Source organism: Salvelinus alpinus, chromosome 22 (assembly GCF_045679555.1).
Source record: "Salvelinus alpinus chromosome 22, SLU_Salpinus.1, whole genome shotgun sequence".
NCBI classification, from domain to species: Eukaryota; Metazoa; Chordata; class Actinopteri; order Salmoniformes; family Salmonidae; genus Salvelinus; species Salvelinus alpinus.
In genome coordinates this window covers 38,960,250-38,986,604 of record NC_092107.1, presented here as the reverse complement: position 1 = coordinate 38,986,604, position 26,355 = coordinate 38,960,250, and the positions used below count along the sequence as shown (strand labels likewise).

Genomic DNA, 26,355 nt, shown 5'->3' with positions numbered 1-26,355 from the left:
TCTGAGGGGAAGACACCTGCTTTCAGAAATACTCTCCTACGATGTCCCCCTCTGAGGGGAAAACACCTGCTTTCAGAAGTACTCTCCTATGATGTCACCCTCTGAGGGGAAGACACCTGCTTTCAGAAGTACTCTCCTACGATGTCCCCCTCTGAGGGGAAGACACCTGCTTTCAGAAGTACTCTCCTACGATGTCCCCCTCTGAGGGGAAGACACCTGCTTTCAGAAGTACTCTCCTACGATGTCCCCCTCTGAGGGGAAGACACCTGCTTTCAGAAGTACTCTCCTACGATGTCCCCCTCTGAGGGGAAGACACCTGCTTTCAGAAGTACTCTCCTACGATGTCCCCCTCTGAGGGGAAGACACATGCTTTCAGAAGTACTCTCCTATGATGTCACCCTCTGAGGGGAAGACACCTGCTTTCAGAAGTACTCTCCTATGATGTCACCCTCTGAGGGGAAGAATGGCTGATAGTTTTTACAGAGTTTCTTAAAGACTGAGCGGAAAGGAGGCAGAGTGGGAGAAAAATAAAAAGTTGTGATATCTGCAAAAAATGTGTGTATATGTAAATGTGTATATGTAAATGTGTGTGTGTGTGTGTGTGTGTGTGTGTGACCTAATACTCTGGTATGATTAGCTGACTGCAGGTTTAGTTGTTGTTTTGTTGTACAGCTGTACATCACACTTTTTTTTATGATCACTTAATGAGTTGCTTCATATTCATTCACACACACACACACACACACACACACACACACACACACACACACACACACACACACACACACACACACACACACACACACACACACACACACACACACACACACACACACACACACACACACACACACACACACACACACACACACATACACACAGGAAAGGAACATCAAACTGGAGCACATCCGGAGGGGGCAAATGCCTAATTTCTCTCTCAAAAACAAAACAAAACCCTGAAAAACAAGAAAACGCTCAACATGAAGGAACACAAACACTGAGACTACAAATGGGACGCTTCTTCTGGTTCACAGTCGTAGAAATTAGTTAAGAAAAACAAACTAAAACTGAACCAGAAATGTCTCAGAAAATGTTTGTAGTCGCAGTACGAAAACAACTGTACGGTATGCACGTAATAACACTGTGGGTGTAATTAATAATACACATTTATCTTCTAACCCCAATAGACAGGACAAAGAGCTCCAGCTACTGTCCTCCCCCACACAGAGCTCCAGCTACTGTCCTCCCCCACACAGAGCTCCAGCTACTGACCTCCCCCACACAGATCTCCAGCTACTGACCTCCCCCACACAGAGCTCCAGCTACTGTCCTCCCCCACACAGAGCTCCAGCTACTGTCCTCCCCCACACAGAGCTCCAGCTACTGACCCCCCCCACACAGAGCTCCAGCTACTGTCCTCCCCCACACAGAGCTCCAGCTACTGTCCTCCCCCACACAGAGCTCCAGCTACTGTCCTCCCCCACACAGAGCTCCAGCTACTGTCCTCCCCCACACAGAGCTCCAGCTACTGTCCTCCCCCACACAGATCTCCAGCTACTGTCCTCCCCCACACAGAGCTCCAGCTACTGTCCTCCCCCACACAGAGCTCCAGCTACTGTCCTCCCCCACACAGAGCTCCAGCTACTGTCCTCCCCCACACAGAGCCACACAGAGCTCCAGCTACTGTCCTCCCCCACACAGAGCTCCAGCTACTGTCCTCCCCCACACAGAGCTCCAGCTACTGTCCTCCCCCACACAGAGCTCCAGCTACTGTCCTCCCCCACACAGAGCTCCAGCTACTGTCCTCCCCCACACAGAGCTCCAGCTACTGTCCTCCCCCACACACAGCTCCAGCTACTGTCCTCCCCCACGCAGAGCTCCAACTACTGTCCTCCCCCACACAGAGCTCCAGCTACTGTCCTCCCCACACAGAGATCCAGCTACTGTCCTCCCCCACACAGAGCCACACAGAGCTCCAGCTACTGTCCTCCCCCACACACAGCTCCAGCTACTGTCCTCCCCCACACAGAGCTCCAACTATTGTCCTCCCCCACACAGAGCTCCAGCTACTGTCCTCCCCCACACAGAGCTCCAGCTACTGTCCTCCCACACACAGATCTCCAGCTACTGTCCTCCCCCTCACAGAGCTCCAGCTACTGTCCTCCCCCACACAGAGCTCCAGCTACTGTCCTCCCCCACACAGTGCTCCAGCTACTGTCCTCCCCCACACAGAGCTCCAGCTACTGTCCTCCCCCACACACAGCTCCAGCTACTGTCCTCCCCCACGCAGAGCTTCAACTACTGTCCTCCCCCACACAGAGCTCCAGCTACTGTCCTCCCCACACAGAGATCCAGCTACTGTCCTCCCCCACACAGAGCCACACAGAGCTCCAGCTACTGTCCTCCCCCACACACAGCTCCAGCTACTGTCCTCCCCCACGCAGAGCTCCAACTATTGTCCTCCCCCACACAGAGCTCCAGCTACTGTCCTCCCCCACACAGAGCTCCAGCTACTGTCCTCCCACACACAGATCTCCAGCTACTGTCCTCCCCCTCACAGAGCTCCAGCTACTGTCCTCCCCCACACAGAGCTCCAGCTACTGTCCTCCCCCACACAGTGCTCCAGCTACTGTCCTCCCCCACACAGAGCTCCAGCTACTGTCCTCCCTCACACAGAGCTCCAGCTACTGTCCTCCCCCACACAGATCTCCAGCTACTGTCCTCCCCCGCACAGAGCTCCAGCTACTGTCCTCCCCACACAGAGCTCCAGCTACTGTCCTCCCCCACACAGAGCCACACAGAGCTCCAGCGACTGTCCTCCCCCACACAGAGCCACACAGAGCTCCAGCTACTGTCTTCCCCCACACAGAGCCACACAGAGCTCCAGCTACTGTCCTCCCCCACACACAGCTCCAGCTACTGTCCTCCCCCACGCAGAGCTCCAACTACTGTCCTACCCCACACAGAGCTCCAGCTACTGTCCTCCCCCACACAGAGCTCCAGCTACTGTCCTCCCCCACACAGAGCTCCAGCTACTGTCCTCCCCCACACAGAGCCACACAGAGCTCCAGCTACTGTCCTCCCCCACACAGATCTCCAGCTACTGTTCTCCCCCACACAGATCTCCAGCTACTGTCCTCCCCCACACAGTGCTCCAGCTACTGTCCTCCCCCACACAGAGCTCCAGCTACTGTCCACCCCCCCCCACACAGAGCTCCAGCTACTGTCCTCCCCCACACAGATCTCCAGCTACTGTTTTCCCTCACCCAGATCTCCAGCTACTGTCCTCCCACACACAGAGATCCAGCTACTGTCCTCCCCCACACAGAGCCACACAGAGCTCCAGCTACTGTCCTCCCTCACACAGAGCTCCAGCTACTGTCCTCCCTCACACAGAGCTCCTGCTACTGTCCTCCCTCACACAGAGCTCCAGCTACTGTCCTCCCCACACAGAGATCCAGCTACTGTCCTCCCCCACACAGAGCTCCAGCTACTGTCCTCCCCACACAGAGATCCAGCTACTGTCCTCCCCCACACAGAGCCACACAGAGCTCCAGCTACTGTCCTCCCCCACACACAGCTCCAGCTACTGTCCTCCCACACGCAGAGCTCCAACTATTGTCCTCCCCCACACAGAGCTCCAGCTACTGTCCTCCCCCACACAGAGCTCCAGCTACTGTCCTCCCACACACAGATCTCCAGCTACTGTCCTCCCCCTCACAGAGCTCCAGCTACTGTCCTCCCCCACACAGAGCTCCAGCTACTGTCCTCCCCCACACAGTGCTCCAGCTACTGTCCTCCCCCACACAGAGCTCCAGCTACTGTCCTCCCTCACACAGAGCTCCAGCTACTGTCCTCCCCCACACAGATCTCCAGCTACTGTCCTCCCCCACACAGAGCTCCAGCTACTGTCCTCCCCACACAGAGCTCCAGCTACTGTCCTCCCCCACACAGAGCCACACAGAGCTCCAGCGACTGTCCTCCCCCACACAGAGCCACACAGAGCTCCAGCTACTGTCCTCCACCACACAGAGCCACACAGAGCTCCAGCTACTGTCCTCCCCCACACACAGCTCCAGCTACTGTCCTCCCCCACGCAGAGCTCCAACTACTGTCCTACCCCACACAGAGCTCCAGCTACTGTCCTCCCCCACACAGAGCTCCAGCTACTGTCCTCCCCCACACAGAGCTCCAGCTACTGTCCTCCCCCACACAGAGCCACACAGAGCTCCAGCTACTGTCCTCCCCCACACAGAGCTCCAGCTACTGTCCTCCCACACACAGATCTCCAGCTACTGTCCTCCCCCTCACAGAGCTCCAGCTACTGTCCTCCCCCACACAGAGCTCCAGCTACTGTCCTCCCCCACACAGTGCTCCAGCTACTGTCCTCCCCCACACAGAGCTCCAGCTACTGTCCTCCCTCACACAGAGCTCCAGCTACTGTCCTCCCCCACACAGATCTCCAGCTACTGTCCTCCCCCGCACAGAGCTCCAGCTACTGTCCTCCCCACACAGAGCTCCAGCTACTGTCCTCCCCCACACAGAGCCACACAGAGCTCCAGCGACTGTCCTCCCCCACACAGAGCCACACAGAGCTCCAGCTACTGTCTTCCCCCACACAGAGCCACACAGAGCTCCAGCTACTGTCCTCCCCCACACACAGCTCCAGCTACTGTCCTCCCCCACGCAGAGCTCCAACTACTGTCCTACCCCACACAGAGCTCCAGCTACTGTCCTCCCCCACACAGAGCTCCAGCTACTGTCCTCCCCCACACAGAGCTCCAGCTACTGTCCTCCCCCACACAGAGCCACACAGAGCTCCAGCTACTGTCCTCCCCCACACAGATCTCCAGCTACTGTTCTCCCCCACACAGATCTCCAGCTACTGTCCTCCCCCACACAGTGCTCCAGCTACTGTCCTCCCCCACACAGAGCTCCAGCTACTGTCCACCCCCCCCCACACAGAGCTCCAGCTACTGTCCTCCCCCACACAGATCTCCAGCTACTGTTTTCCCTCACCCAGATCTCCAGCTACTGTCCTCCCACACACAGAGATCCAGCTACTGTCCTCCCCCACACAGAGCCACACAGAGCTCCAGCTACTGTCCTCCCCCACACAGAGCTCCAGCTACTGTCCTCCCCCACACAGTGCTCCAGCTACTGTCCTCCCCCACACAGAGCTCCAGCTACTGTCCTCCCCCACACAGGGCTCCAGCTACTGTCCTCCCCCACACAGAGCTCCAGCTACTGTCCTCCCCCACACACAGCTCCAGCTACTGTCCTCCCCCACGCAGAGCTTCAACTACTGTCCTCCCCCACACAGAGCTCCAGCTACTGTCCTCCCCACACAGAGATCCAGCTACTGTCCTCCCCCACACAGAGCCACACAGAGCTCCAGCTACTGTCCTCCCCCACACACAGCTCCAGCTACTGTCCTCCCCCACGCAGAGCTCCAACTATTGTCCTCCCCCACACAGAGCTCCAGCTACTGTCCTCCCCCACACAGAGCTCCAGCTACTGTCCTCCCACACACAGATCTCCAGCTACTGTCCTCCCCCTCACAGAGCTCCAGCTACTGTCCTCCCCCACACAGAGCTCCAGCTACTGTCCTCCCCCACACAGTGCTCCAGCTACTGTCCTCCCCCACACAGAGCTCCAGCTACTGTCCTCCCTCACACAGAGCTCCAGCTACTGTCCTCCCCCACACAGATCTCCAGCTACTGTCCTCCCCCGCACAGAGCTCCAGCTACTGTCCTCCCCACACAGAGCTCCAGCTACTGTCCTCCCCCACACAGAGCCACACAGAGCTCCAGCGACTGTCCTCCCCCACACAGAGCCACACAGAGCTCCAGCTACTGTCTTCCCCCACACAGAGCCACACAGAGCTCCAGCTACTGTCCTCCCCCACACACAGCTCCAGCTACTGTCCTCCCCCACGCAGAGCTCCAACTACTGTCCTACCCCACACAGAGCTCCAGCTACTGTCCTCCCCCACACAGAGCTCCAGCTACTGTCCTCCCCCACACAGAGCTCCAGCTACTGTCCTCCCCCACACAGAGCCACACAGAGCTCCAGCTACTGTCCTCCCCCACACAGATCTCCAGCTACTGTTCTCCCCCACACAGATCTCCAGCTACTGTCCTCCCCCACACAGTGCTCCAGCTACTGTCCTCCCCCACACAGAGCTCCAGCTACTGTCCACCCCCCCCCACACAGAGCTCCAGCTACTGTCCTCCCCCACACAGATCTCCAGCTACTGTTTTCCCTCACCCAGATCTCCAGCTACTGTCCTCCCACACACAGAGATCCAGCTACTGTCCTCCCCCACACAGAGCCACACAGAGCTCCAGCTACTGTCCTCCCTCACACAGAGCTCCAGCTACTGTCCTCCCTCACACAGAGCTCCTGCTACTGTCCTCCCTCACACAGAGCTCCAGCTACTGTCCTCCCCACACAGAGATCCAGCTACTGTCCTCCCCCACACAGAGCTCCAGCTACTGTCCTCCCCACACAGAGATCCAGCTACTGTCCTCCCCCACACAGAGCCACACAGAGCTCCAGCTACTGTCCTCCCCCACACACAGCTCCAGCTACTGTCCTCCCACACGCAGAGCTCCAACTATTGTCCTCCCCCACACAGAGCTCCAGCTACTGTCCTCCCCCACACAGAGCTCCAGCTACTGTCCTCCCACACACAGATCTCCAGCTACTGTCCTCCCCCTCACAGAGCTCCAGCTACTGTCCTCCCCCACACAGAGCTCCAGCTACTGTCCTCCCCCACACAGTGCTCCAGCTACTGTCCTCCCCCACACAGAGCTCCAGCTACTGTCCTCCCTCACACAGAGCTCCAGCTACTGTCCTCCCCCACACAGATCTCCAGCTACTGTCCTCCCCCACACAGAGCTCCAGCTACTGTCCTCCCCACACAGAGCTCCAGCTACTGTCCTCCCCCACACAGAGCCACACAGAGCTCCAGCGACTGTCCTCCCCCACACAGAGCCACACAGAGCTCCAGCTACTGTCTTCCCCCACACAGAGCCACACAGAGCTCCAGCTACTGTCCTCCCCCACACACAGCTCCAGCTACTGTCCTCCCCCACGCAGAGCTCCAACTACTGTCCTACCCCACACAGAGCTCCAGCTACTGTCCTCCCCCACACAGAGCTCCAGCTACTGTCCTCCCCCACACAGAGCTCCAGCTACTGTCCTCCCCCACACAGAGCCACACAGAGCTCCAGCTACTGTCCTCCCCCACACAGATCTCCAGCTACTGTTCTCCCCCACACAGATCTCCAGCTACTGTCCTCCCCCACACAGTGCTCCAGCTACTGTCCTCCCCCACACAGAGCTCCAGCTACTGTCCACCCCCCCCCCACACAGAGCTCCAGCTACTGTCCTCCCCCACACAGATCTCCAGCTACTGTTTTCCCTCACCCAGATCTCCAGCTACTGTCCTCCCACACACAGAGATCCAGCTACTGTCCTCCCCCACACAGAGCCACACAGAGCTCCAGCTACTGTCCTCCCTCACACAGAGCTCCAGCTACTGTCCTCCCTCACACAGAGCTCCTGCTACTGTCCTCTCCCACACAGTGCTACAGCTACTGTCCTCCCCCACACAGAGCTCCAGCTACTGTCCTCCCCCACACAGAGCTCCAGCTACTGTCCTCCCCCACACAGTGCTCCAGCTACTGTCCTCCCCCACACAGAGCCACACAGAGCTCCAGCTACTGTCCTCCCCCACACAGATCTCCAGCTACTGTTCTCCCCCACACAGATCTCCAGCTACTGTCCTCCCCCACACAGTGCTCCAGCTACTGTCCTCCCCCACACAGAGCTCCAGCTACTGTCCTACCTCACACAGAGCTCCAGCTACTGACCTCCCCCACACAGAGCTCCAGCTACTGTCCTCCCTCACACAGAGCTCCAGCTACTGTCCTCCCTCACACAGAGCTCCAGCTACTGTCCTCCCTCACACAGAGCTCCAGCTACTGTCCTCCCCCACACAGAGCTCCAGCTACTGTCCTCCCCACACAGAGATCCAGCTACTGTCCTACACAGGACAATGGCTAGGTTGTGGTGAAGGGTTTCATTAAACATTCCACCACACACACACACACACACACACACACAGTCTTGTACAGCTAACCTTGTGGGGACATACAATTCAGTCCCATTCAAAATCCTATTTTCCCTAACCCCTAACCATAAACCTAACCCTAATCCTAACCCGTACTCTTACCCTAACCCTAACCCTAACCCTAACCCTAACCCTAACCCAAAAACCTAAACTTTATCCTAACCCTAAACCTAACCCTAGCTCCTAACCCTAACCCTACCCTACCTAACCCTAGCTCCTAACCTTAATATTTAACTTAATTCTAACCCTAACACTAATTCTAACTTTAACCTTAAACCCCCTAGAAATAGCATTTGACCTTGTGGGGACTAACAAAATGTCCCCAGCTGGTCAACTTTTTGTTCGTTTACTATTCTTGTAGAAGAATAGTTAAACACGTCCACACACACACACACACACACACACACACACACACACACACACACACACACACACACACACACACACACACACACACACACACACACACACACACACACACACACACACACACACACACACACACACACACACACACACACACACACACACACACACACACACACACACACACACACACACACACACCCCAAGACACCAGTGTCACTGACTCCTCTACAGCCCTGTCTCTGTCTCTGCAGTGTAGAGTTCTTTATTTCAAAAAGAAGTAAAAAAAATCTATGGATTTGTAATTCCAAGAAATATCTTCCGCCTGTGTGGAGTCTGGTTTCAAATGTTCAGCAGTATCTTTCACTGTTTCTCTCTCGCCTTATTTATTTCACACCTTTATCATGTACTGTATATATGTGTGTGTGTGTGTGTGTGTGTGCGTGGGTGCGTGCGTGCATGTGTGTGTCTCTCTATGTGTGTATCTGTGTGCATGTGACCTCTGGCCTTGGGGGGTCAATGTCAGGCTGACTTAAGTGCAACAAAGAGAATTTCCTGAGAAACATATTCTCTCTCTCTCTCTCTCTCTCTCTCTCTCTCTCTCTCTCTCTCTCTCTCTCTCTCTCTCTCTCTCTCTCTCTCTCTCTCTCTCTCTCTCTCTCTCTCTCTCTCTCTCTCTCTCTCTCTCTGGATAGGCAAAAACCTGAGAAAAATCCAACCAGGAAGTGGGAAATCTGAGGTTTGTAGTTTTTTAAAAGTGATTGCCTATCCAATACACTGTGTCTATGGGGTCAGATTGCACTTCCTAAGGCTTCCTCTAGATGTCAACAGTCTTTAGAAAGTTGTTTCAGGCTTTTACTGTGGAAGGGGAGCGAATAATAGCTATTTCAACCAGTGGTCAGGCTGAAAGCCTTGAGTTGTTTATCGCACGCGGCCGTTCCTTTCTAATGACAGGAATTGTCCGGTTGGAATATTATTGAAGATGTATGATAAAAACATCCTAAAGATTGATTATATACATCGTTTGACATGTTTCTACGAACTATAATGGGACTTTTTGGACTTTTTATCTGGACTTTGTGAGCATGCTTTGTGCATTTGGATTACTGGACTAAACGAGGGAACAAAAAGGAGGTATTTGGACATAAAGATGAACTTTATTGCACAAAACAAACATTTATTGTATAACATGGAGACCTGAGAGTGCCATCAGATGAAGATCATCAAAGGTAAGTGATTCATTTTAATGCTATTTGTGACTTTTGTGACACCTCTCCTTGGTTGGAAAATGGCTGTATGGTTTTCTGTGGCTAGGCGCTGACCTAACATAATCGTATGGTGTGCTTTCGCCATAAAGCCTTTTTGAAATCTGACACAATGGTTGCATTAAGAAGAAGTTTATCTTTAATCGCATGTATAACACTTGTATCTTTCATCAATGTTTATGATGAGTATTTCTGTAATTTGATGTGGCTCTCTGCACTTTCACCGGATGTTTGTTTGAGACAATGTATTTCTGAACATAACGCGGCAATTTCAAATTAGGTTTTTGGACATAAAGATTAACTTTATCGCACAAAACACAAATTTATTGTCTAACATGGAGGCCCGGGAGTGCCATCCGGTGAAGATCATCAAAGGTTAGTGATTAATTTTAACGATATTTCTGTCTTTTGTGACACCTCTTCTTCTTTGGAAAATGGCTGTATGGTTTTCTGTGGCTAGGCGCTGACCTAACATAATCACATGGTGTGCTTTCGCCATAAAGCCTTTTTGAAATCAAACGCTGTGGCTGGATTAACAAGAAGTTTATCTTTAAAATGTTGTATAATACTTGTATGTTTGAGGAATTTTAATTATGAGATTTCTGTTGTTTGAATTTGTCCCGAACAATCCCAGAGAGGTTATCTTTCGATTAAAACATGGAAACTGTTAGGTCAAGATCAAACAGGGGGTGCTTATATGTGTCTTGTTTCACACATGCTCAAGTGTGTAACCTGTACAGTGTGTGGTGAAGTGGAAATATTTTGTTGTTGTTGTTGCATATCCCACTTCCCCTGAGACACCCTTGGAGAGTGGGGTCACGCCCTTGGAGAGTGGGGTCACGCCCTTGGAGAGTGGGGTCACGCCCTTGGAGAGTGGGGTCACGCCCTTGGAGAGTGGGGTCACGCCCTTGGAGAGTGGGGTCACGCCCTTGGAGAGTGGGGTCACACCTGTGGAGAGTGGGGTCACTTCCTTGGAGAGTGGGGTCACGCCCTTGGAGAGTGGGGTCACGCCCTTGGAGAGTGGGGTCACGCCCTTGAAGAGTGGGGTCACACCCTTGGAGAGTGGGGTCACGCCCTTGGAGAGTGGGGTCACGCCCTTGGAGAGTGGGGTCACGCCCTTGGAGAGTGGGGTCACGCCCTTGGAGAGTGGGGTCACGCCCTTGGAGAGTGGGCGTGATCTTTTTTTTGTTGAAGTTTATTTTTTTCCTGCGCTTTTAGGATGTTCCTGTGAATCAGTGTGTTTTGACTGACAGCCTATATTGAGTGGTTTAGGCATCGATAGGCCTAACTCTCCCGCTCTCATTTTGAGGTTTGTGGTTTGATCTTGAGAGACAGATTTAAAAAGGTGGAGATCATTTGAGATGTAAAAGAGAGGAGAGAGTGACAGAGAGAGTAAGACAGAGGAAAGGATGAAAGAGAGAATCTGTTGATCTGTAATGTTGGTGTGTTTTAAACTTGTTGTGATTGTTCTTTATTCAGCCACAAAGTAAATGTCTGTCTGAACTTTCCTGTGTGTGTGTGTCTCAGCAGAAATTAACTGGAGTCTTGTGTCCTTGTGTGTGTGTCTCAGCAGAAATTAACTGGAGTCTTGTGTGCTTGTGTGAGATAGAGACAGAGAGAAAGGCAGTTATCTCCATCAACATGATAGAGAGATTATGAAGTCATACACTCGTTCTTGTCTAATACCATAAGTGCTGCTGCTGAGCCTCTGTCACCATCTCTGTCCCCGGTCCTCACCAGCGACCACAGCCAAAACCTCTTGAGGAATGACCCTGGACAACACAGCCCACACACTGGCTTTTAATCAGAGGGGTAGTGTTTAATTTTCTCCCCATTATATTCTGCTTCCTCACTGAGCAATGGCCCACAGTGTTCTCCAATGTCCAAGGATGTCAAATCCGGATGAGAGAGATATAGGGAGCGGGAGAGAGAGAGAGAGATATAGGGAGCGGGAGAGAGAGAGAGAGATATAGGGAGCGGGAGAGAGAGAGAGATATAGGGAGCGGGAGAGAGAGAGAGATATAGGGAGCGGGAGAGAGAGAGAGATATAGGGAGCGGGAGAGAGAGAGAGATATAGGGAGCGGGAGAGAGAGAGAGATATAGGGAGCGGGAGAGAGAGAGATATAGGGAGCGGGAGAGAGAGAGAGATATAGGGAGCGGGAGAGAGAGAGAGATATAGGGAGCGGGAGAGAGAGAGAGATATAGGGAGCGGGAGAGAGAGAGATATAGGGAGCGGGAGAGAGAGAGAGATATAGGGAGCGGGAGAGAGAGATATAGGGAGCGGGAGAGAGAGAGAGATATAGGGAGCGGGAGAGAGAGATATAGGGAGCGGGAGAGAGAGAGAAAGAGAGAGAGAGAGAGAGATAGGGAGCGGGATGGGTGGATGTAAGTAGAATAGAATAGTGGAAGATGGTCATGATACAACGTATTGTTTTGTCTTTATGAGAGAGAGAGAGAGAGACAGAGACAGAGATGTGATGACAAGTTTCTACGACCTCAATGATCTCTACCCCTGTACAACTGAATGCATTCAACCGAAATTTGAATCAGAGCAGTGGAGTGATGTAGGGAGCAGACAGGTGGAGTGATGTAGGGAGAAGACAGGTGGGGTGATGTAGGGAGCAGACAGGTGGAGTGATGTAGGGAGAAGACAGGTGGAGTGATGTAGGGAGAAGACAGGTGGAGTGATGTAGGGAGAAGATAGGTGGGGTGATGTAGAGAGCAGACAGGTGGAGTGATGTAGGGAGAAGACAGGTGGGGTGATGTAGGGAACAGACAGGTGGAGTGATGTAGGGAGAAGACAGGTGGAGTGATGTAGGGAGAAGACAGGTGGAGTGATGTAGGGAGAAGACAGGTGGAGAGATGTAGGGAGAAGACAGGTGGAGTGATGTAGGGAGAAGACAGGTGGAGTGATGTAGGGAGAAGACAGGTGGGGTGATGTAGGGAGCAGACAGGTGGAGTGATGTAGGGAGAAGACAGGTGGGGTGATGTAGGGAGCATACAGGTGGAGTGATGTAGGGAGAAGACAGGTGGAGTGATGTAGGGAGAAGACAGGTGGAGTGATGTAGGGAGAAGACAGGTGGAGTGATGTAAGGAGCAGACAGGTGGAGTGATGTAGGGAGAAGACAGGTGGAGTGATGTAGGGAGAAGACAGGTGGAGTGATGTAGGGAGAAGACAGGTGGAGTGATGTAGGGAGAAGACAGGTGGAGTGATGTAAGGAGAAGACAGGTGGAGTGATGTAGGGAGAAGACAGGTGGAGTGATGTAGGGAGAAGACAGGTGGAGTGATGTAGGGAGAAGACAGGTGGAGTACATTGACGACGTAGTCCCCCACAGTTGCCGTACGTACAAATCTCAACCAGAAGCCATGGATTACAGGCAACATCCGCACTGAGCTGAAGGCTAGAGCTGTCGTTTTCAAGGAGCGACCTCCAATGAGCAATCAAACAATATCCCAGTACCTGTGTTACGCAGGAAAAAGTAATTTCTAAATTATTTGTCAACCAGTAGGCTTTGATAACATTTCCAATATCCCTGCCCACGTGGAAATTTGGTCAGAGTTATGTTGATGCCAATTAGATGATAGTCCGATCTCATTATGTCTTCTGTTAATACTTTTTCAACTTTTTAATGCCAGCAAGGACACAAGTAAGTAGTCCTCTTCTGGCTGTGCCGGGTGGAGATTATAACAGAACATGGCCAAGATGTTCAAATGTTCATAAATGACCAGCATGGTCAAATAATAGTAATCACAGTGAACAGGTCAGGGTTCCATAGCCGCAGGCAGAACAGTTGAAACTGGAGCAGCAGCACGGCCAGGTGGACTGGGGACAACAAGGAGTCATCATGCCAGGTAGTCCTGAGGCATGGTCCTAGGGCTCAGGTCCTCCGAGAGAGAGAGAGAGAGAGAAAGAGAGAAAGAGAGAAAGAGAGAAAGAGAGAAAGAGAGATTTAGAGAGAGCATACTTAAATTCACACAAGACACCGGATAAGACAGGAGAAATACTCCAGATATAACAGACTGACCCTAGCCCCCCGACACATAAACTACTGCAGCATAAATACTGGAGGCTGAGACAGGAGGGGTCAGGAGACACTGTGGACCCATCCGATGATACCCCCGGACAGGGCCAAACAGGCAGGATATAACCCCACCCACTTTGCCAAAGCACAGCCCCCACACCACTAGAGGGATATCTTCAACCACCAACTTACCATCCTGAGACAAGGCCGAGTATAGCCCACAAAGATCTCCGCCACGGCACAACCCCAAGGGGGGGCGCCAACCCAGACAGGAAGACCACGTCAGTGACTCAACCCACTCAAGTGACGCACCCCTCTTAGGGACGGCATGGTTTTTAAGCCTCCATGTATATCTCACTAGGTCAGGGGTATTTAAGCCTCCTCCATGTCTATCTCACTAGGTCAGGGGTTTTTAAGCCTCCTCCATGTCTATCTCACTAGGTCAGTGGTTTTTAAGCCTCCTCCATGTATATCTCACTAGGTCAGGGGTTTTTAAGCCTCCTCCATGTATATCTCACTAGGTCAGGCGTATTTAAGCCTCCTCCATGTATATCTCAAAAAAAAAAAAAAAATTGTGTCTTTTGCTATGGTGGTTAGCTAATAGAAATACATATTGTGTCTTCCCTGTAAAACATTTTAAAAATCAGAAATTATGGCTGGATTCACAAGATGTGTATCTTTCATTTGGTGTCTTGGACTTGTGATTTCATGAACATTTTATTTTATGATATCCCTGTGGCTTTAGGCTAGGCTATGCTAGTCAGCTTTTTTGATGGGGGGGATCCCGGATCCGGGTTTGTGACTCGTTAGAGGTTTTTAAGCCTCCTCCAGGTCTATCTCACTAGGTCAGTGGTTTTTAAGCCTCCTCCATGTCTATCTCACTAGGTCAGGGTATTTTAGCCTCCTCCATGTATATCTCACTAGGTCAGGGGGTTTTAAGCCTCCGTCTATAAACACTAGGTCTAACGTGTCCATGATATTTGTGATCTCAATCAGTGCATCAACTTGATAGTTTGTGAAGTACTTAAAACTGTGTTAAAATCTCCCACCATAATATTAGGATTGTTTTTTGCTTGTGAGCTTAATAGATTGTTATGTATATTTTTTGAAGAGTGTGTATGAGGTCACAAGGCGAGACCCAGATGGCGAGACTGGAGGCAGATGGCTTGAGTCTTTGATATTTATTAATAATCCCAAATGGGGTAGGCAAGAGAATGGTCGTGGACAGGCAAAAGGTCAACACCAGATCAGAGTCCAGGAGGTACAGTGTGGCAGGCAGGCTCAAGGTCAGGGCAGGCAGAATGGTCAGGCAGGCGGGTAAAGTCCAGAAAACAGGCAAGGGTCAAAACCGGGAGGACTAGTAAAAGAGAATAAAAGGCAGGAGCACAGGAAAAACACGCTGGTTGACTTGGAACATACGAGACGAACTGGCACAGAGAGACAGGAAACACAGGGATAAATACACTGGGGAAAACAAGCGACACCTGGAGGGGGTGGAGACAATAACGAGGACAAGTGAATCTGATCAGGGTGTGCCAGTGTGGATCATCATTATTTGGACCATATACTGTAGATTAATGAGCCAAATGTGTTTATCGTCCACTAGCATATTTAAAAGGATCCATCTTTCGTGCGGATCTTTTGGAACAGTTTGCACATTCGGATCAAAATGGACTGTTTCTATTATTTACAAGAGGGCTACTGTACAAGGAGCCGTGTCTAAATATGTGCACATCCTTCCTTGTACAGTGTACAAGGACTCCCGCATCAGTGTAGTCAGGCTCAGAACCTGTTCTCGCATTGGAATCTCCACAAATAAGCACTTTACCCTCTGCCTGAAATTTAATCATCTCTGAATGGAGATTGTCAAAAAAACGGATCATCATAATTATGATGAATCTGAAGGAGGGTCATAAACTGAACATATGTATACATCATTGTCACAACAGATTGTACCTTTTTTGTTAAGTTTTAGCCAAATGTGGTTTCTCATTTCATTCAGCGCTACAGTAAGTCCTGTTTATGCCAAATTATGATTCCACCTTTATGAGATATGATTTAGTAGTCCCTGCCCCGCTTTAACGTTTTTATGTTTGATTGATGGTAGTAAACTTTCTCTATCGCCTGAGGGATACTGAGCATCTATGTCTCCACAACACTATGTTTCTTTAAAATGGTTTTTGTTTTGCAGTTATGGGGTACTGTGTGTGTAGATTGATGAGGGGGAAAAAACAATTTAATACATTTTAGAATAAGGCTGTAACGTATATGGAAAAGTTAAGGAGTCTGAATACTTTCTGATTGCATTGTATGTGTTTATTTTGAAAGTTTGTGCGTGTGTGTGTGTTTGTGTGTTATGTGTTATTGTGTGTGTTTCTTTTGAAAGTTTGTGTATGTGTGTATGTTTGTATGTGTGTGTGTGTGTTTGTGTGTTTGTGTGTGTGCTTGTCTGTTTTGTGTTACTGTATGTGTGAATTAAAGGGTCTGTCTAGTCCAGTACTATTAGATACAGTAGTTGACGCATCTCTGAGAGTTTTAGGTGTGTTTTACCAGAGGTTACCTCAGCATATGTAGGCTGATGATGTAAATGATACATGGTGTGGACTGCATCATGTGGTTCACTACCCTGTTGGACAGTGTTTTACCAGACCCTAGGGTAGTGTTCTGCACTGTGTAGAGCTTGGCTGAGTTGAGGTGGGCCTGGTCTGGTAGAGCTGTGTTGTGATGGTCCTGGTCTGGTAAAGCTGTGCTGAGGCAAGCCGGGTCTGGTAAAGCTGTCCTGAGGCGAGCCTGGTCTGGTAAAGCTGTCCTGAGGCGAGCCTGGTCTGGTAAAGCTGTCCTGAGGCGAGCCTGGTCTGGTAAAGCTGTCCTGAGGCGAGCCTGGTCTGGTAAAGCTGTCCTGAGGCGAGCCAGGTCTGGTAAAGCTGTCCTGAGGCGAGCCGGGTCTGGTAAAGCTGTCCTGAGGCGAGCCTGGTCTGGTAAAGCTGTCCTGAGGCGAGCCGGGTCTGGTAAAGCTGTCCTGAGGCGAGCCGGTTCTGGTAAAGCTGTCCTGAGGCGAGCCTGGTCTGGTAAAGCTGTCCTGAGGCGAGCCTGGTCTGGTAAAGCTGTGTTGTAATGGTCCTGGTCTGGTAAAGCTGTCCTGAGGCGAGAGACGTTCTACTGACCGGGAGACGGACTGTATGGCCTGTTGTTTCTCAACTCTATAGCACAGGAGAGACGTTCAACTGACTGAGAGACGAGCTGTACGGCCTGTTGTTTCACCACTCTACAGCACAGGAGAGATGTTCAACTGACTGAGAGACGAGCTGTACGGCCTGTTATTTCTCAATTCTACAGCACAGGAGAGATGTTCAACTGACCAAGAGACGAGCTGTACGGCCTGTTGTTTCACCACTCTACAGCACAGGAGAGATGTTCAACTGACCGAGAGACGAACTGTACGGCCTGTTGTTTCTCAATTCTACAGCACAGGAGAGATGTTCAACTGACTGAGAGACGAGCTGTACGGCCTGTTGTTTCTCAATTCTACAGCACAGGAGAGACGTTCAACTGACCAAGAGACGAACTGTACGGCCTGTTGTTTCTCAATTCTACAGCACAGGAGAGATGTTCAACTGACTGAGAGACGAGCTGTACGGCCTGTTGTTTCTCAATTCTACAGCACAGGAGAGACGTTCAACTGACCAAGAGACGAACTGTACGGCCTGTTGTTTCTCAATTCTACAGCACAGGAGAGATGTTCAACTGACCAAGAGACGAACTGTACGGCCTGTTGTTTCTCAATTCTACAGCACAGGAGAGATGTTCAACTGACCAAGAGACGAGCTGTACGGCCTGTTGTTTCTCAATTCTACAGCACAGGAGAGACGTTCAACTGACCAAGAGACGAACTGTACGGCCTGTTGTTTCTCAATTCTACAGCACAGGAGAGATGTTCAACTGACCAAGAGACGAACTGTACGGCCTGTTGTTTCTCAATTCTACAGCACAGGAGAGATGTTCAACTGACCAAGAGACGAGCTGTACGGCCTGTTGTTTCTCAATTCTACAGCACAGGAGAGACGTTCAACTGACCAAGAGACGAACTGTACGGCCTGTTGTTTCTCAATTCTACAGCACAGGAGAGATGTTCAACTGACCAAGAGACGAGCTGTACGGCCTGTTGTTTCTCAATTCTACAGCACAGGAGAGACGTTCAACTGACCAAGAGACGAGCTGTACGGCCTGTTGTTTCTCAACTCTACAGCACAGGAGAGATGTTCAACTGACCAAGAGACGAGCTGTACGGCCTGTTGTTTCTCAATTCTACAGCACAGGAGAGACGTTCAACTGACTGAGAGACGAGCTGTACGGCCTGTTGTTTCTCAATTCTACAGCACAGGAGAGATGTTCAACTGACCAAGAGACGAACTGTACGGCCTGTTGTTTCTCAATTCTACAGCACAGGAGAGATGTTCAACTGACCAAGAGACGAGCTGTACGGCCTGTTGTTTCTCAATTCTACAGCACAGGAGAGACGTTCAACTGACCAAGAGACGAACTGTACGGCCTGTTGTTTCTCAATTCTACAGCACAGGAGAGATGTTCAACTGACCAAGAGACGAACTGTACGGCCTGTTGTTTCTCAATTCTACAGCACAGGAGAGATGTTCAACTGACCAAGAGACGAGCTGTACGGCCTGTTGTTTCTCAATTCTACAGCACAGGAGAGACGTTCAACTGACCAAGAGACGAACTGTACGGCCTGTTGTTTCTCAATTCTACAGCACAGGAGAGATGTTCAACTGACCAAGAGACGAGCTGTACGGCCTGTTGTTTCTCAATTCTACAGCACAGGAGAGACGTTCAACTGACCAAGAGACGAGCTGTACGGCCTGTTGTTTCTCAACTCTACAGCACAGGAGAGATGTTCAACTGACCAAGAGACGAACTGTACGGCCTGTTGTTTCTCAATTCTATAGCACAGGAGAGATGTTCAACTGACCGAGAGACGAACTGTACGGCCTGTTGTTTCACCACTCTACAGCACAGGAGAGGACTGTCAAATCTAGGGTTGCAAAATTCCAGTAACTTTCAACAAATTCTCTGGTTTCCCCCAAATCCCAGTTGGAGGATTTCCTGAATCAGGAGAGCAGGATCTCCGGAGTACTCCAACCAGGATTTATGGAAAACAAGGTAACTATCACACTCAGCAGTACACACACTCACAATCCATGTTGTACATTACAAAGCCAGATTGCTTGTTGTGATAGAGGGTTGAAATGTATGACCATGTAACGTGACGTGGTAGAGCGGGTCTGGTAATAATTGTTTACCTGTATGAAAAACTGGGGATAATTTTTGTTGTTGTTTTGTTTTGTACAAGCAGCACACTCTGAAATGGTTATTTTCAGTTCTTGTGAAATCCAATCAATCATATTGTTGGTAACTCTCAGCAACCGCTGAGGGATTCACCCCAGGGTTCTGAATTGATATGTGAAAACGGCCTTAGTTATGAGAGCAGAGGGGGGGGGGGGGGGCAGGGATGAAAGGTGGCAGAAATAGTACCCAAGGCATCTGTGACTGGTTAAACCTCTATGTGCCAGTATCTAGTCATACAGAAGTCTTTACCTGAGTGTCTCTTCACAGATCCTTGTTGGCTAAAATACCGTCTCAGATGGGAAGGCAAAACAGATGGAGAGAGGAGGAAAACAAGAAACGATTGAAGATTCTGCACAGAGCAATGTGTGGAAATCGTTACCCCCTTGATACACACATAAGTGGGCACACACACACACACACACACACACACACACACACACACACACACACACACACACACACACACACACACACACACACACACACACACACACACACACACACACACACACACACACACACACACACACACACACACACACACACACACACACACACACACACACACACAAAATGAAAGCGAGTTTGAAGTCGACTTTATAACCAAAAAATGGCTTAGTTCTTTTCAAACTGCAATTAAAATAATCTGTGAGGCTAAAGGAGAGTGTTTTCTATTGGTCTGAATGGCTGGGGGCTTAGCAGGACCACAGTCTGTTACAGGGTCAGTCTGTTACAAGGTCAGTCTGTTACAAGGTCAGTCTGTTACAAGGTCGGTCTGTTACAAGGTCTGTCTGTTACAAGGTCTGTCTGTTACAATTCCTGTCTGTTACAAGGTTTGTCTGTTACATGGTTTGTCTGTTACAATGTCTGTCTGTTACAATTTCTGTCTGTTACAATGCCTGTCTGTTACAAGGTTTGTCTGTTACAAGGTTTGTCTGTTACAAGGCCTGTCTGTTACAAGGTCTGTCTGTTACAATGCCTGTCTGTTACAAGGTTTGTCTGTTACAAGGTTTGTCTGTTACAAGGCCTGTCTGTTATAATGCCTGCTACATGGGAGAAACAGAAAGAAGGAAAATATAAGTGGATATTTCTCCATCAATCAATGTCAGTGTGACTGAATGTTATGGGATTGTGCCTGTCTCTGGTTGTTAATGGCCCTGCATTACTACCTCACATCCCCACTATGATGTCCCCACTTCTCTCTCTCTCTCTCCATCTCTGTTGCTGACGTCCCCACAATGACGTCTGTCTAACTGTCACCACCGAGCCACAAGTCCCCCTAAGGAGGGTGCACTCCACGGCCCCTGCAGTGTGAGGACACTGGGACAGACTAAGAGCTGTCACCAGAGACCACCAGATGAGAGAGAGATACAGGAGAAGATCTTCTGCCTGCTAATGGCTTACGCAGATGAAAGTACAAACACACACACACACACACACACACACACAAAGTCCTAGATCTCCTGTGAACGCACATTCTGAAAAACACATTTTCGACTTTCCTTTTCAAGAGACTTTCGTTTGAGTCATCCAGCTCCAACGAAAGGGTAGAAGAGGCAACTTGTGGGAAAGATATCTGTGGTTAAAGCTCCAGCCACAACAACATGTTTCACCTTCCATGGGCCAAGTTAAGCCCTACAGTTTTGTAAACTAGACCGCTTTTTCTTTTTCATTCTAGAATGTGTAGACTCCCAGGTATCCAGTCAGCCAATGCCGTTCAGTCAGTGTGGGATGGGTGGATGAGTCAGTCTAATTGATTTCCGGCGCCAAGTTAGCAGTTCGTTATTCGTCTCCTCTTCTTCTCCGACTCAGTCAGAGATGAGAGAATAGCACTCTCAAACATGACCAAAGCTTCAGCCTTCAACTGACACTCATTGTTTGTTTGTTTAAAGTGTGTGTGTGTGTGTGTGTGTGTGTGTGTGTGTGTGTGTGTGTGTGTGTGTGTGTGTGTGTGTGTGTGTGTGTGTGTGTGTGTGCATGACCTGAATGTTTCCCATTAACTTTGCTTATTACTGATTTTTTATTTACTTATCATCACCTTGACTACAGTGTGCTTTTCATGAATACTGCAGGGAATAGACATTCTTTGGGGGGGCTACTGTATATTATTGTATTTGTGTGTGTGTGTGTGTGTCTAAGTGTGTGTGTGTGTGTGTGTGTGTGTTTAAGTGTGTGTGTCTGCAGAGAGAGTAGTATCCTAGGGACCTAATATGACTTTCATTCCAATCAATCACTTGCATGGCTAGCCACATCAATGTGTGTGGGTGTGTGTGTAATCCTTCATTACCACTGATCAATCAACAATGGTTTATTTGTAGCACTCAGAGTGACATCTCATCTACAGCTTCAATGTCTTATATTCATCAGTCACTGAGCAGAAAACTGTCACAACAGAACAAAGACAACAGAATTATCATGAGAGAGAGGGAGAGAGACAGTGAGAGAGGGAGGAAGGGAGGAAGAGGGGGGGGGAGGGAGAGGGGGAGAGGGAGAGAGGGAAGGGGGAGAAGGAGAGAGGGAGAGAGACAGTGAGAGAGGGAGGAAGGGAGGGAGGAAGGGAGGGAGGGAGGGAGAGGGTGAAGGGGGAGAAGGAGAGAGGGAGAGAGAGAGAGACAGTGAGGGAGGGAGAGGGGGAGAGGGGGAGAAATAGAGAGAGGGAGGGAGAGGGGAGAGGGGGAGAAAGAGAGAGAGGGAGGGAGAGGGGGAGAGGGGGAGAAAGAGAGAGATAGGGAGGGAGAGTGGGAGAAAGAGAGAGAGAACGCTCATGGGCTCCTGAGTTCTGTAAAAAATATAGAATTAGAGTTGGATAAATGTAGGACATACAGGATACTAACCTCAACATTAAAACCTGCAATCCAAATCAGAATTCCAGACCTAAAACTTTGATTTTGGTCAAAGTGACCTGAAACAGCTATTAGATGGCGCCGGAGAAGATGGCAGACGTTTTACGTGCCTCCAGACGATTGTGTTTTTTTGTTCACTTATTTGTGTTGTTTGTAACTCATTTTTTAAACTTATTTTGTACATAATGTTGCTGCTACCGTCTCTTATGAGCGAAATCAACTTCTAGACATCAGGACTGCGATTACTCACCACGGACTAGCAGAATCCTCTTTTTCCTTTCACGACTCTGACGAGCCCGACGCGAAGGATACGCTGCTTCCTCGGGAACAGGCCCCGATCCCCGTGATCTTCTTGAAGAGGAGGCGGAGAAAGAGGGGCCGAAGGTCCGGCTGCCTTCTGAGAATTCGCAGGCGATCGAATAAACCCCCACTTCCCTCCATTCTGCTAGCAAACGTGCAATCTTTGGACAATACAATCGACGAGTTACGCGGATGATGCTTCACAGAGTCATGGCTGAATGACAACAACATACAGCTGGCTGGTTATACAATGTACCGGCAGGATAGAACAGCGGCGTCTGGTAAGACAAGGGGTGGCTGTCTATGTATTTTTGTAAATAACAGCTGGTGCACGATATCTAAGGAAGTCTCGAGCTATTGCTTGCCTGAGGTAGAGTTTCTCATGATAAGCTGTAGACAACACTACCTACTGAGAGAGTTTTCATCTGTATTTTTTGTAGCTGTTTACATACCAGTACAGTCAGAGGCTGGCACTAAGATAGCATTGAATGAGCTGTATTCCGCCATAAGCAAACAAGAAAACGCTCACCCAGAGGCGGCGCTCCTAGTAGCCGGGTACTCTTCAATTACTTGTTACTTTTATATTTTATTCTTATCTGTATTTTTTTAACTGCATTCTTGATTAGGGGCTCGTAAGTAAGCATTTCACTGTAATGTCTACATCTGTTGTATTCGGCGCATGTGACTAATTCAATATGATTTGATTTGACTACAAAGGACTATCAAGAAAAAAACTTCTAACAAACCAAAACCTGCAGAAGAAACACAGCGGAACCTGGAAATACCATCCAACACAAAACTGAGTAATATTCAGTCTGAAGCTACTTCTGAAGCCAGAAAGTAAAAGACAATGATCTCTAGGTAATGTTGTTATATGATGCTAAGTAAATAAGTATACTAAGCTACCAAGCTGCTAGGACAGAACAGACCTGGCGGCATCTTCAATTAGCACTCCCGAGTGGCGCAGCGGTCTAAGGCACTGCATCTCAGTGCTAGAGGTGCCACTACAGACCCTGGTTTGATTCCAGGCTGTATCACAAACGGCCGTGATTGGGAGTCTCATAGGGCGGTGCACAATTGGCCCAGCGTCGTCTGGGTTAGGTTTTGGCCTGGGTAGGCTGTCATTGTAAATAAGAATTTGTTCTTAAACTTGCCTAGTTAAATAAGCACTGAAGTGTGAAGTCAGATGTGTGAAAACTCTTGAGCCCAACAATGTCAGGAGAGTTTCACAGCCCCCCCACCCAAATGCAGAGGCTATTGAAGCCCCAATGGCTTATCCCTGTCCAGAGAGCATTACAATACAGTACCCCATGGATATAAAAGATAACACTGCAAGGAAGACACTATTTGCTGACTGTTACAAAGAAGGGAATGTAAGTAACTTAATTTTCCACACAGACCATCCCCTGGCATGGCACAGTGCAATAAGAGCACACTACCCCTATGTCAAGAGAGAGGGTATTGGCCCAGGGTGTAAACTCAGAATACTAGACAGTGAGGAAATTGAAACAACCTCTGTCAACGTGTACAAGTCTGAGACACTAATGGTGCAGGACATCCTCAAGCAGTTCCAGCAGGACTTTTACGGGATCAAAGAGAGAAGACAACAGGAAAAGATCTCTCTCTGTGACGACTCCCCCATCCTGAGAGAGTCTGATCACACCTCTTCAACCTGTCCTGCAGACGAGGATAGTCACCCCCCCCAGCACTGAACACACCCAGGTCCCACAACTGCACTGCTCCTCCATCATTGAAAGGGAAAAATTCACAGAGCTGGAGAGAGACATGGTGGAGCTCAGTGAGCGAGTCCACACAATCCAGACAGAACAAACCCATAAAACAGACCAGAACAACAACACCCTCCCCCAACAAGACTCAGAGGGCAGAAGGTGGAGATGGACGGCTGTCTGAGAGAGCTGGCTGCTCTACGGACTGAGGTGAGAGAACTTAAAGAGGCACACATGGCACTGAAGGACGAAGTCAGAATGCTGAGGTGTGACAGAGAGCAGGACACTCCCCCAGACAAGCCAGCAGAACAGCCCCTCAGACCCGGACCACAACTTCAAGAGAGAGAACCTGACACAATGAGGACCTACACCCAGACCACAGCATCACCAGCCATACCCCAACCAGCTAAGACCACCCTAAGCAAACCCTGGCCACACCCTATATAGCCCCCCCCATATCAGACCTATGCCCCTTCTGCCAACTCAATGCCCCCCGCCCCTGCGGCAAGGACCTCAACATGACAGCAGGACATATGCCCAGGCCGTGAGCAGAGCAACAGGCCCAACCCCCATTATTACACCCGCCCAAGCCCCCTCCTGCGACCTAAGAGGTGTGTATCAGATGCTCAACATGCTCTGCTCACACCTACTGTGATGGTCCGGGCCTAAACCACACAATGGACACTTTGGAGCACAAAGCTTTTACTATCTCATCCTGGAATATACAAGGTCCGAGGTCATCTGCCTTCGGGCTAAAGAGCAGGAACCCAGACCTCATCAAAGAAATTGGAAATACAGACATGGTAATCTACAAGAAACATGGTATAAAGGAGACGGATCCACTGGATGCCCTCTAGGTTACAGAGAGCTGGTAGTCCCATCCACCAAACCACCAGGTGTGAAACAGGGTAGAGACTCAAGGTTTACATTTTTATTTAACCTTTATATAACTAGGCAAGTCAGTCTAGACCAAATTCTTATTTACAATGACGGCCTAACCTGGACGACACTGGGCCAATTATGCGCCGCTCTATGGGACTGACTATTACGGTATAGAGCAGACCTAACCCACTTTATTAAATTAGTCAAAACAGGAACATTTTACATCTGGCTAGAAATTAATAAGGAAATTATCTCAACAGAGAATAATGTCCTCATGTGTGCTACCTACATTTGAAGTCGGAAGTTTACATACACCTTAGCCAAATACATTTAAACTCAGTTTTTCACAATTCCTGACATGTAATCCTAGTAAAATTTCTCTGCCTTAGGTCAGTTAGGATCACCACTTTATTTTAAGAATGTGAAATGTCAGAATAATAGTGGAGAGAATGATTTATTTCAGCTTTTATTTCTTTCATCACATTCCCAGTGGGTCAGACGTTTACACACACTCAAATAGTATTTGGTAGCATTGCCTTTAAATTGTTTAACTTGGGTCAAACATTTTGGGTAGCCTTCCACAAGCTTCCCACAATAAGTTGGGTGAATTTTGACCCATTCCTCGTGACAGAGCTGGTGTAACTGAGTCAGGTTCGTAGGCCTCCTTGCTCGCACACGCTTTTTCAGTTCTGCGCACACATTTTCTATAGGATTGAGGTCAGGGCTTTGTGATGGCCACTCCAATATCTTGACACTGTTGTCCTTAAGCCATCTTGTCACAACTTTGGAAGTATGCTTGGGGTCATTGTCCATTTGGAAGACCCATTTGCAACCAAGCTTTAACATCATGACTGATGTCTTGAGATGTTGCTTCAATATATCCACATAATTTCCCACCCTCATGATGCCATCTATTTTGTGAAGTGCACCATTCCCTCCAGCAGCAAAGCACCCCCACAACATGATGCTGCCACCCCCATGCTTCACGGTTGGGATGGTGTTCTTCGTCTTGCAAGCATCCCCCTTTTTCCTCCAAACATAACAATGGTCACTATGGCCAAACAGTTCTATTTTTGTTTCATCAGACCAGAGGACATTTCTCCAAAATATACGATCTTTGTCCCCATGTGCAGTTGCAAACCGCAGTCTGTTTTTCAATGGCAGTTTTTGAGCAGTGGCTTCTTCCTTGCTGAGCGACCTTCAAGGTTATGTCGATATAGGACTCGTTTTACTGTGGCTATAGATGCTTTTGTATCTGTTTCCTCCAGCATCTTCACAAGGTCCTTTGCTGTTGTTTTGGGTTTGATTTGCACTTTTCTCAACAAAGTATGTTCATCTCTAGGAGACAGAACGCGTCTCCTTCCTGAGCGGTATGACGGCTGCATGATCCCATGGTGTTTATATTTGCGTACTATTGTTCGTACAGATGAACGTGGTACCTTCAGGCG

General features: G+C 49.5%; 1 protein-coding gene across 1 annotated transcript in view; it reads left to right on the top strand.

Annotated features, from left to right (window-relative positions):
* The first annotated feature begins 291 nt into the window (after positions 1-291).
* LOC139549669 (uncharacterized) overlaps positions 292-26,355 on the top strand; it is a 62,160-nt gene continuing 36,096 nt past the window's right edge. The window contains exons 1-5 of the mRNA XM_071360335.1: positions 292-328; positions 2,938-3,765; positions 5,915-6,769; positions 7,078-7,592; positions 10,749-10,938. Coding sequence (XP_071216436.1) covers positions 292-328; positions 2,938-3,765; positions 5,915-6,769; positions 7,078-7,592; positions 10,749-10,938 — 2,425 coding nt within the window. The remainder of the gene's footprint in view (positions 329-2,937; positions 3,766-5,914; positions 6,770-7,077; positions 7,593-10,748; positions 10,939-26,355) is intronic.